Source organism: Jaculus jaculus, chromosome 3, assembly GCF_020740685.1.
Source record: "Jaculus jaculus isolate mJacJac1 chromosome 3, mJacJac1.mat.Y.cur, whole genome shotgun sequence".
Lineage (NCBI taxonomy): Eukaryota > Metazoa > Chordata > Mammalia > Rodentia > Dipodidae > Jaculus > Jaculus jaculus.
In genome coordinates this window covers 82430756-82443942 of record NC_059104.1, presented here as the reverse complement: position 1 = coordinate 82443942, position 13187 = coordinate 82430756, and the positions used below count along the sequence as shown (strand labels likewise).

The 13187-nt window shown below is 39.9% G+C and overlaps 1 protein-coding gene across 3 annotated transcripts in view; it reads right to left on the bottom strand.

The window, feature by feature from the left end:
• Positions 1-13187, bottom strand: part of Arhgap32 (Rho GTPase activating protein 32) — a 340655-nt gene that overhangs the window by 91862 nt on the left and 235606 nt on the right. For all 3 annotated transcript variants that reach the window (XM_045146281.1, XM_045146280.1, XM_004665482.3), the window contains one exon: positions 4914-4995. In XM_045146281.1, coding sequence (XP_045002216.1) covers positions 4914-4995 — 82 coding nt within the window. The remainder of the gene's footprint in view (positions 1-4913; positions 4996-13187) is intronic.

Below are 13187 nucleotides of genomic sequence, written 5' to 3'. Positions count from 1 at the left end.
TAAGAAATCAAACAATCCAATCAAAAAATGGGCTAAGGAACTAAACAGATTGTTCTCACCAGAAAAAATACAGATGGCATACAAACATCTTAAAAAGTGTTCTATATCCTTAGCCATCAGGGACATGCAAGTTAAAACTACCTTCAGATCACATCTCTCTCCTGTCAGGATGTCTATCATCAAGAAAACAAATGACAATAAATGTTGGTGAGGATTTGGTAAAAGGAGAACCCTTTCTGCACTGTTAATGGGAATGTAATCTGGTACAGCCATTGTGGAAATCAGTGTGGAGGTTCTTGAGACAGTAAAAAGAGATTTGCCATATGATCCAGCTATAGCACTCCTAGGCATATATCCTAATGACTCTTCTTACTACCTTAGAAATATTTGCACAACCATGTTTATTGCTGCTCTATTCACAATAGCTAGAAAATGGAACCAGACTAGATGTCCATCCACAGATGAATGGATAACAAAGATGTGGTATATCTACACAATGGAGTTCTATTCAGTGGTACAGAAAAAAGGAATTATGAAATTTGCAGGGAAATGGATGGATCTGGAAAGGATTATCCTAATTGAGGTAACCCAGGCCCAGAAAGCCAAATGTCATGTGTTCTCTCTTACATGTGGATCTTAGCTGCAAATGTATAGACTTGTCTGTGATCTGGAACTAAAAATAAGTAGCAGAGGCCCATAAGGTATAAAAAGGCTGTAAGGGAGGCAAGGTCTTAAGAGGATGGTATTGTATATATGTAAGTAGAAGAACAGATAACAGGGAGGGGAAAGGCCTAAGAAAGGTTAGGGGAAGAGATTATATAAAAGAAGGGCAGGGGGTGTCAAACAAAATTCAAGATATTTTGAATAAGATATATGAAAATCTATTTTCTTAAATAATGGCACATCCAGAAGCCATAGATTGTTACTAGAAAATTTTAATTGCCTGGGATGGGATACTTTCTAGTGAGTCATTGGCCAGGGAGGTCCTTGTTGCCTCCAAAACATTACAGTCTATTGCCATGGCCCTTGTTTCCCCATGAAAAATACATGGTAAGACCCTGTTGCTGAAGACTTCACATGGCCTGAGTGGCAAAAATCACTGAGAAATCAAGTTGGTGCTGAGCAGAAAATCTTCTCCCTATAGCCCAGCCAACTGAAAGCTGGAAAAAGCTACACTGTATATAGTCTTATGGGAGACAGAAGTCATCAGTGTTGAAAACAGTGGACACTGGAAACCTCAAGTTTGGCCAGACAGGCGAAATGACTGAACAACTGCAATAGTGGCAAGAGCCAAAGGAAGGACACCACATCTTACATACAACTGTCCGGACAGATTTTGGCCTGGATATCTGTGACCTCGCAGTGCCTACACAAGACCTTCATAATAGGAGAAAAAGATGATGACATCAAAGTAAAAGAGAGACTAATGGAGAGAGAGAGGGGATATGAGAGAGAGCACATGGTTCATTGTCTGTAAGTATAGAAGTTGTCAATAAAAATATATTTTAAAAAAGTTGACTCAAAACTGAGTGACAGACTAAGAAGTAAAATCTTAAATTAAGCATTCAGAAAGAGAAAATACAGAAATAAATTTTTATGACTGGGTTAATCAAAGTCTTCTTAAAAGATATCAAAAATGTATGTGACAAAATAAAAAAGTACATTAGACATTAATACTTCAGCGGAGATGATCAAGAAAGTAAAAATACCAAACCCTCCAATGGGAGAAAATATTTTTAAGTCAATAGTCTCTAATAAAGGGTTGTATCTAAAATATATAAGGCATACAACTTAATAACTAAAGAAGATTTTCCAATTAAGAAATGAACAAGAGATCTGTTTCCTCCCCAACAAATGGCCAATAAGTAAAAATATTCCCAATGTAATTACCCAAAAGGATATATAAATGAGCTACAATGAAATACTATTTCAAATATGAAAACACGGCAATAATCCAAGCAATAATATGTTGGCAAGAATAGAGAGTAACTAGAACGCTTATGTATAGCTGACAGGACAGTAAAATGGTACAACTGACAGTTCCTCAAAAGGTTAAACACAGTGTAGCAATTCCACCTCCTACCCATGTACCTAAGATAGATTAAAAACATACCACTCAAAAATCTGTACATGTTCAGGGTCCATTGTGGAAGAGATGGCAGAATGAATCTAAAAGCCAAAGGATGGGTAGGACTCCTTAAAACTTGCTCATCCAGACACAAAATGGCCTGGATATACATGACCTCAAAGTGCCTGACACTAGCTACACAAGAACATCATAATAAGAGGAAAAGATCATGACATCAAAATAAAACAAAGACTGATTAGGAGGGGGAGGAGATATAATGAAGAGTCAAGTTTCGAAGGGGAAAATGGGGGAGGGAGGGAGTTACCATGGGATTTTGTTTACAATCATGGAAGTTGTCAATGAAAAAAAGAAGGAAAAATATCTATACATGATGGGCATGGAGGCACATACCTTTAATCCCAACACTTGGGAGGCAGAGGTAGGATGCCATCCTAAGGCTACATAGTGAATTCCAGGTCAGCCTGTTCTAGAGCAAGACCCTACCTCAAAAAAAAAAAATCTGAACATGAATATTTATAGCAGATAAAAATATAACAGCCCACATGAACAGGCAAATAAAATATGACACATATGTGTGTGTGTGTGTGTCAGTTATTTTGGAAACTTATACATTAATACATATTATATCATCAAAACCCCTGAAAACATTCTGCTAAGTCAAAGAATCCCATTGAAAAATTCTAGCTGTGGTATGATTCCCGTATATGAAATGTCCTAAACAGGTAAAACTACAGAGACAGGGAGCAAATTGGGATGGGAACAAGATGTCAAACAGCTGCTAATGTACAAGGATAACCCCTGGGAATAATGTAGATGTTCTACCATTAACTATGATAGTAGTTTTACAATGGTGAATATGAAAAAACCTATTGAATTATGTATCTTAAAATGGTATATGAATTATGGTTTTTACAAGACTAATGTAATGCTATAACCAAAAAGTTATAATCATTACAATTACTAATAAATATTTGTCGACCAAATATCCATACAGAACATCTTTTTTAAAACTGTTTTTAAAGACAGATTACCCTACATTTTTTAAAGTATTTTATTTTTATTTATTTATTTGACAGAGAAAGAGGGAGAGAGAGAGAGAGAGAATGAATAGGTGCACCAGGGCCTCCAGCCACTGCAAATGAACTCCAGACGCATGCACCCCCTTGTGCATCTGGCTAACGTGGTTCCTGGGGAATAGAACCTGGTTCCCTTGGCTTTGCAGGCAAACTTAACTGCTATGCCATCCCTAGCCCTAGAACATCTTTCATTCAGTTTGCCTAAAGGTAAAATTGCTTAGAAATAACTGAGAATCCTGCCGCCAATAGTACAAACAGCACTATTTTTTCTTTATTTTCTTTACTGAGCAACACAATTAGGTTCTCTAGAATGTAAATAAACCACTGTGAGAGAAAGTGGAAGGATTCCCTATCCTCCTGTGAAGAAAGATTCTTTGGAAGAGGTTCACACTCCACCTTGGCCTGTGTACTTCCCACAAGAACTACCTGGTGTATGCTTGTGAGAAGAAGTAGGAAAATATTCAATAAGGAAAGAATAGCTTTTTTTATCCTTAGTACTTATATACAAGTGCTAAAATTTAAGATACTTTAGATAAAGCAGTTTAAGTGAATTTTGGGGCCCAGGAATTTTTCTGCCTCTATTTATTAGGAAAAACGAGAAGAAATGTAAAATAATTAGGAAAAATAATCTTTCATTACTTTTTTCCTCTAAAGCTACCCTGTTTTTATTTTCCTTAAAAGATTTTATGGGCCAGAGATATAGCTTAATGGTTAAGGCATTTGCCTGCAAAGCCTAATGACCCAGGTTCAATTCCCCAGTATCCACATAAATTCTGATGTAGTTTTGAGTTCGTTTGCAGAGTCTAGATGCCCTGGCACAACCATTCTCTCTCTTCCTCTCTGCTTGCAAATAAATAAAAATATTTTTAAAAATTTATGAAGGCATGTAGTTCACCCAAGTAATCCCAACACTCAGGTGACAGATGCAGGAGGATCACAAGTTTGAGGCTGGTCAGGTTACAAAACAAGACCACGTCTTATGAAAAACAACCAAAATAGAAATTTACAGTAAATCAAACATCCTAAAAACTAGCATCTGTAGGATGCTGCCAATATCAAACCAAAATAAATACAAAAATTTCAATTTCCTTGACTTTTTAAATCCTCAGTAACTGCTTTATTTATTTGAAAGGAATGCTTACCTATTCATATATTACTATACATAAATTAAGTAATAAATGTTCAAAGTCATTTTCATATTAACAGTCACTGATAAAAATACATTCCCTTCAACTTTTAATTCCCAACTAATCATTCTGTCAGATTTGTGTGTGTGTCTGCTTTAACAGGGTTTATATAACCCAGGCTGACCCTGAACTTACTAGATAGCAGAAGCTGGCCTTGAACTCCTGATTTTCTGCTCTTCCTGCTTCTACCTCTCAAGTGCTAGAATAATAGGTCTTAGCCACCATAGCTGGCTTCCCATGTTACCTCTTCAAGCTTATTTTTAACCATTTTATTCATTAATAGCTAACTTCCTATTATGTAATTATAAAAGCAAATAATGAAAAAATTTAACAGCACATAATTCTTTTAAATTGTCTAAAAATTTCAATGTATGTAAACCTTTGTGACATGATTAACAGAGACATAAGGAGGCATTTCAAAATCTAAACCATAGAAAATTAAGAACAAACATGTAAATAAGAGCAAAGGACAGCAAAACAAACAATGTGTTGGGCTGGAGAAGAACATCTGTATCTGCAATTGGATGACAAAGCCACACTCATAGGAGGACACACACTCACCTGGTTTTGGCGCTGAGTTGGTCACTGACTGGGGAACTTTCTGGTTAATTAACTCGACACAATGACCAGGGAAGAGTCCCACCTAAAGAAAAGCAACAAAGAGAGTATTCCAAACCAGCAAACAGACCATTGTGTAAACACTGCCAGCCAGCTCAGTTCCAGTAATGTATTACACAGTCCTTCCCAAATGATTCCATTCCTCTAAGACTCCCAGTACCAGATCCAGTTACACAAACAATATAACAAGCTGTTGCTATGAGTATATGGAGCCATGTGGGGTTTTCTGTCCAAATATCTAAGTTTGCTTTCTTAGTTTGGGTTTCTAATTCTCCATACTTCTTTTATGCCAATCAGAACATCTAGTGACCATGAGCTGGGTATGCAGTAGGGTATACGGTATTACTAGCTAATAACTCACCATGATGAAATCTCAGTTTAGTTTGTTGTTATTTCTTTTATGAACTATGTTTATGGTATTTTCTGACTTTTTAAAAAATTATACTAAACAACATTTTAAATTGTTTTATGAATGTCCTCTTTATCACCCTTCAGGCTTCATGAAAAATGTGATTAAAATAAATTTTTATAATAATGACTCACATAAAAATTATAATATTGCCTTCTGCTAAGCCGCCAGTGGTACAGATTTTATAGCAAAGCAGGAAGAAAGAAAATGGCCCCTGTGCCCAACAGTGCAGGCTGTGCAAGAAAGCAGGAAAAAAATGGCCCTGTGTCCAGTGGCAACAATGACTATGAATTTCACAATTCACTGCCCTACAGCAGAACTGCTGCATGGCTTTAGGAAAAAGACTAATAGGCTTCATCAAAAAAACACAGACTGTATGGCCAACAGAACAAATACAGAGATAAACACTCTGGGAAAAAAATCTTTACCAATGTTTATCGAAGTTTCCTCAGCTAGGGATATAAATGGGCATCACTGCAGCAGATGTGAAGCTGAAACATGGAACATCACGCTGCATCTCCCTCTGTTGACAGACTCTGGGGAAGAATGGATCAGCTTCCAAGACTGTGACTCACTATGATGTTCTGAGCTGTGCAATCCCATCTGTGGGGGATTATTTTCACATACTCATATGCTGCATTTGTATTCTAATTTCTGGATCAATATTCTATGGTACTTCATAAAATTATAAAGACATAACCAGTTATTATAAGCTCAAAATAGTTACTAACAAATTATCAGTTTTGTCTAAAATATTTGAATTTGGGGCAGGAGAGATGGCTTAGCAGTTAAGGCACTTACCTGCAAAGCCAAAGGACCCAGGTTCAATTCTTCCAGACCCAATCAGCCAGATGCACAAGGTGACACATGCATCTGAAGTTCATTTGCAGTGGCTAGAGGCCCTGGCATGGCCATCCACTCTCTATCTGCCTCTTTCTCTCTCTTTCAAATAAATAAGTAATAAAACCTTAAAAAAAAATTGAATTTGGGCTGGGTGTGGTGGTATATGCCTTTAATCCCAGCACTTAGTAGGCAGAGGTAGGAGCATTGCTACGAGTTTGAGGCCACCCTGAGACTACATAGTGAATTCCAGGTCAGCCTGAGCTAGAGTGAAACCCTACCTCGAAAAACAAAACAAAAACATTTGAATTTGGGATTAAGGCTGTGTTTTCCAAAAATGCTGCATTAAATATTTATTTTATTAGTGAAATTCTATAACATATCTACTCAGTTTCTTATTTCATTGAACAAGTGGGTGGAAATATCAAAGAATCAACTTGAAAAATCCTCAAATTTTTCTTGCACAACTTCTACAGGAGGCTATGTGGCAGACTGGTTACAGAGTAAGAGACCTTGACCAATTCTAACCCTGCCACTCACTGGGCTGAGCACATACTTCAGCCTCTCCATGAGGAAATTTCTCTACCTAAACATGATAATGATAATAGCTATCTCATAAAAATGTAGATGAGAATTAAACAGACCAGTTTAAGTAGAATTCATATAGTAATCATTTGTCCAATGTTATGTTATTATCCCAATTTATTGGCTCCTAAAGTCCTCAAGGGCTCTAGATCCTCCACCAAGTGAACAGGATATAATAGCTTCTACTACATTTGTGCAATCGACGTTTTAAGCTGTCATTTTTCCATTAAATCCTAATTCATTTCAATTTATGAGTATCTGCAACTTGTCACACAGAAAGGGCAAGATAGAATTAATATTCCACAAATGGCAATTCTACAAAAAGCAATATACAGATTTAACAAAAATACCAATAAAAATGCTAGTATCATTTTTCACAGAGATAGAAAAAAATGATGTAAAACTTCATGTGAAGCCTCATATCTATAATCTATGAAGAACTCAAAACCTAAACAATAAAAAAAACAAACATCCCAGGTTCGATTCCCCAGGACCCAAATTAGCCAGATGCACAACGGGGTGCACACGACTGGAATTTGTTTGCAGTGGCTTGAGGCCCTGGTGCACCCATTCTCTCTCTCTCTGTCAAATAAGCAAAATTATATATATATATATATACATACACACACATACATACACACACACACACACACACACACACACATAATCAAAAAACCATTCAAAAAATGGGGCTGAATAGGAAGTTGTCAGAGGAAGAAATATAAATGGCTAACACACACTTAAGAAAATGTTCATCATTCCTAAATATTAGGGAAATGCAAATAAAAACAATCATGAGAATCCACCTTACTCCAGTAAGGATGGTAATCATAAAAAAAAAGCTAACAACAATGGTATGTGCATCACTATATATATATATAAATATATATATATTTGCTCAGTCATGTTTATAGCTACTCAACTCATCATAGCTAAGAACTGGAATCAACCCAGGTGCCCATCATTGAATGGATAACCAAGATGTGGTACATTTACACAACAGAATTCTACACAACAGGAAGAAAAAAACAATACAATGTAATCTGTAGAAAAATTGGCAAAAGACTGGAAGAGATTATCCTCACCAAACACACACAATCACAGAAAGACAAATACAGCATATTCTCACTTATCTACAGTTCATAACCTGGACCAGCTTGAGTTGCTGACATGCCAGATAGGCAACTCAAGGCCCATACAACAGGGATGGAAGGGTTTGGAAGGAGGGGAGAGGGAGGGTAGGGAGAAACAAACACAAACATGAATCCAAAATGAGCTGGTAGATAGACTAAAAGATACAACTCTAAAAAGGAGAAAGGGAGGAGCACCTGAAAGGAAGCCTAAGCATTTTTTTAGGGGGGGGGGGGCAGGGGGGTGAGTCTCTGGCCTATAACTCCAAGTACCAGAAGTCCATCTTTACACATAATGAGCTGTTGACTGGAGAAGACTTCAAGGTCCCCACAAGACAGGTTTCTGTCAAAGCACTTGAGTTTTTTGCTTGAGGCAAAAGATAAGACCCTATTGCTGAAGATGTCACATGCTGCCAACACAGAGCATGGAAACCTGTCTGGAATCCAGAAGAGAGCCAGTCCCCAGGCAGTTAGCCTGTCTAGTGCTGGAAAGCACTACATGAGCTACTGGTAGAAAGTGGCCAACAATGTCAAAGCAACCAGAGATCTAAGCTACTCAGAACAAACACCCTGATAGGATGTACAGTGTAATAGTGGCACACATCCTCAGTAGATAACCAATAGCTTTCTGATTGGCTAATAAATGCACTAAGTGTAAAGGAACCCATATCTGGGGTTAGGAACCAAATCAGAATTCTATAGAGACAAAGATTATGCTCTCCATTATCAAGCTCTTACTTGTCTTTGGCTAAAAGAGGGGTTACAGACATCAAAATCTCCCTAAATTCATAATGCTTATCAGATTTAAACTATGCTGACTTCACTCTCCATTACAGAGTATGTTTTTCTTTTTCAGAAGGTACCAAGATCCTAGAAGATAAACTACCTTTCACACTTCAGCCAAGCCAAAGCTGAAACCACAGGAACGGGGAAGATGAACGCAAGTTCTGCTTCTGTGGTGACCTGATAATCAGCACCAGGGTGAAGGAGACAGACCCTGAAGATACTCAACACTTGCCAAAGCAGAAATCCAGAGGCTCTTAAGAGATCACCACCAAAGTAGACTTAAAACTCACCCACCATGGCTCATGGAATTTTACAGAAGAGGGGGTAGCAATATTGTAAGAGCCACAGGTTGAGACATCATGCCCAGGGGCATTGCCTCTCCCCAAGTCACTGATTGCTGCTCCCAAGATATATAACTTACAACCCCATGTAGCATACTTGTAACCCTACTGTGGTGGTTTGATTCAGGTGCCCCCCATAAACTTAGATGTTCTAAATGCTGGGTCCAAGCTGATGGATATTTGGGAATTAATGTCTCCTGGAGACAGTGAATTGTTTGGGGTGGGCTTATGGGTGTTATAACTAGCTTCCTCTTTCCAGTGTTTGGCACACTCTCCTAGTTGCTGTTGTCCATCTGATACTGGTGAGGAAATGATGTCTACCTGCTGCTCATGCCATTTTCCCCTGCCATCATGGAGCTTCCCCTCAAGCTTGTAAGCCAAAATAAACCCTGTTTTCCCACAAGCTACTCTTGGTTGGGTGATTTCTGCCAGCAATGCGAACCTGACTGCAACAGTAAAGTTGGTAGCAGAAGTGGGGTTCCTGCTACACCCATGGCAGTGTGGCTTTGGTCTTTTGGAGTTTTCAAGAGGAATGTGGAAGGATTTGAAGCCTTGGCCAAGTGATGCCTTGTAGTGCTGTAAGTACAGCTTGATGGACTATTATGGTCAGAATTGAAAGACCTGAATATAGTAATAAGAACTGTATTAATAAGAACTATCGACTGTGAGGTTTGACTTGTGAGTATGAGAAAGAGCTTTGTCTGGATTGGGTTAGAAGCAGTTTGTGTCATAGGCTTGCTGTTATACCCTTGTCCTGAGAACTTCTGCAGAGTTGCTTTGCATAGAAATGGACTGGGGTGATGAGAGGGATATGACACAGAAAAAAAAAATGAAATATTTGGGCCAAAACTGCTGCCTATTCAGCTATAATTATATGAGAGATTATAACCACTGAGATTGGGCCATTTGACCTGCATTGGGCGAACAGAAAGACTGCAGTCTTTTGTTTTTGGGGGGCTTTTTTGTTGTTGTTATTTTTCAAGGTAGGGTCTAACTCTATCCAGGCTGACCTGGAATTCATTATGGAGTCTCAGGGTGGCCTTGAACTCACAGCAATTCTCCTGCCTCTGCCTCCTGAGTGCTGGGATTAAAGGCATGCACCACCACGCCTGGCTGAGATTGCAGTCTTTTGAAGGGGACTGAATGCTAACCGAGTGCCCTGTTCTTGAAAGTCTGCTTTATCCCCCCCCCACACACACACACATTTACAAATTGGCACCCCACCTGGTATTGTGAAGTGTAAGAAATGCAGAAAAGAGAGGGTCATTGAATTTGCAACACAGCCCTGTGTTTTGAAAGTGGCCATGGGCATTGTGAAACAGGTTTGCTGGATGCATGCATGGAGACCCAATGGAGCCATTAGGATGGACTGTGGGTTGCAGTGGAAACCCAGTGGAAATCTCAGAACCACGAGATGGCTGCTAAGGAGAGCTGCCAGCCCCAGATGAAGTTTTCCAGGACTGTGAGTAGCCTTTCTGAAGGGGCAGAATTGGAACTCCAGAGACTTGTTGCTGGTTAGAATTATTGGACTTGGGGATTTGTCACTGACTAGAGTTGTTAGACTTGGAGCTACAGAGTTTGATGTTAACCCTGTTTAAATCTTGTATTGATTGACTATTTCTTTGCTCTGCCCAATGCCATCTTTTGCAGTGTCAATGTTTATTCTGTGTCATTATGGAGTGTTTTGGTTCTTTTGGTATTATGGCTCAGTTAAAAGATTTCGAGCTCTGGGAATATTTGAACATTATTAGGATTGATAGAAACTATGGGGACTTTTAAAGTTGGACTGAATACATTGCATTTTGCATCATAGATGGTTATCAGTTTATGGAGGCCAGGGACGGAATGTTTTGGTTTGATTCAGGTGCCCCCCATAAACTTAAGTGTTGTATGTTGGGTTCCCAGCTGATGGTGATTTGGGAATTAAGGCCTCCTAGAGGCAGTGTATTGTTGGGGGTGGGCGTATAGCCATTATATCCAGTTTCTCTTTGCCAGTGTTTTACACACTCTCTTATTGCTATTGTCCACCTGATGTTGGCCAGTAGGTGATGTCCATGCTCTGCTCATGCCATTATTTTCCCTTGCCATCATGAAGCATCCCCTTGAATCTGTAAGCCAAAATTAATACTTTGTTTTTCTCATAAGCTGCCCTTGGGTGGGGGATTTTTGTCACCAATGGGAACCTGACTGCAACAGTGAAGTTGCAAAACCCACTGAGGTGGGTTCCCAATGCATGGGAGCAGGGATGACAGACAAGAAGGAATGGACACATGATGTATCCATATAAAATGTGCTGTTAATAATCATAACAATTTTTTAAAATATTTTTTGTTCATTTTTTATTTATTTATTTGAGAGTGACAGACACAGAGAGAAAGACAGATAGAGGGAGAGAGAGAGAATGGGCGAGCCAGGGCTTCCAGCCACTGCAAATGAACTCCAGACACATGCGCCCCCTTGTGCATCTGGCTAACATGGGACCTGGGGAACCGAGCCTTGAACCCAGGTCCTTAGGCTTCACAGGCAAGCGCTTAACCGCTAACCCATCTCTCCAGCCCTCATAACAATTTTAAAAAAAGACAAAGTTTGAAATTTAGCTCATCTATTTCTTAGGCTCTTGTTCTGAGTAAATGGCTTAAATTTCTAATTTGTAATGTTAGGACGATAGTAATACTTATATCTAAACAGCATATACAAAAGTACATAGTCTAGTTCCTAATGCAAGTATCTTTCAGCAAATAACAACTGCATCTTCATGAAAAACATACATTTATTACAGGTTTATCTTTTATTAGTTACACATTTAGGTATAAGAGGAAAATACTACTTATATTATGTGGAGATCTACAATAGCTTCAATCAACACCCAACTGCAATGCCTGCTCTCATTACACTTCCTTAAACAGTATAATATTGGTAAATATTACTTAACTAGATACTCAGTTTCTAGACTTGGCATTTAGGTGAAACATAAGGACATGAGACACAGCACTGGGCTCCTGCCCTGTCCCTCATTGTCATGATTACAAGAAATGCTGGGCTCCTGCCCTGTCCCTCACTGTCATGATTACAGGAACCGCTGGACTCCTGCCCTATCCCTCAGTGTCATGATTACAGGCGCTGCTGGAATCCTGCCCTGTCCCTCACTGTCATGAATACAGGGACCGCTGGACTCCTTCCCTGTCCCTCACTGTCATGATTACAGGAAACGCTGGGCTCCTTCCCTGTCCTTCACTGTCATGATTACAGGTAATACTGGGCTTGTGCCTTGTCCTTTGTTGTCATGATTACAGGGACTGCTGGACTCCTTCCCTGTCCCTCACTGTCATAATTACAGGGACCACAGGACTCCTGCTCTGTCCCCTACTGTCATGATTACAGGGACTGCCGCTCTGTCCCTCACTGTCATGATAACAGGCACTGCTGGACTCCTGCCTTGGTTCTCACAGTCATGATTACAGGGACTGCTGGGCTCCTGCCCTGTCCCTTACTCTCATTACAGGAACACCTGCACTCCTGCACTATCCCTCACTGTCATGATTATAGGAACCGCTGGGCTTCTGACCTGTCCCTCACTGGATTGCAGGGACAGCTGGGATCCTGCCCTGTCCCTCACTGTCATGATTACAGGCACTGCTGGGCTCCTGCCTTGTCCCTCACTGTTATGAATACAGGGACCGCTGGACTCCTGCCCAGTCCCTCACTGTCATGATTACAGGAATTACTAGGCTTCTGACCTGTCCTCACTGTCATAATTACAGGGACTGCTGGGCTCCTGCCCTGTCTCTAACTCTCATCATTTCAGGAACACCTGCACTCCTGCACTATCCCTCACTGTCATGATTACAGGAACTGCTGGGATCCTGCCCCGTCCCTCACTGTCATGATCACAGGATCTGGTGGCCTCCTGCATTGTCCCTCACTGTCCTGATTACAGTGACTGCTGGACTCCTGCCCTGTCCCTCACTGTCCTGATTACAGTGACTGCTGGACTCCTGCCTTGTTCATCACTGTCATGATTACAGGCACCACTGGACTCCTGCTCTGTCTCTCACTGTCATGATTACAGGTGCTGCTGGACTCCTGCTCTGTCCCTCACTGTCCTGATTGCAGTGACTGCTGGACT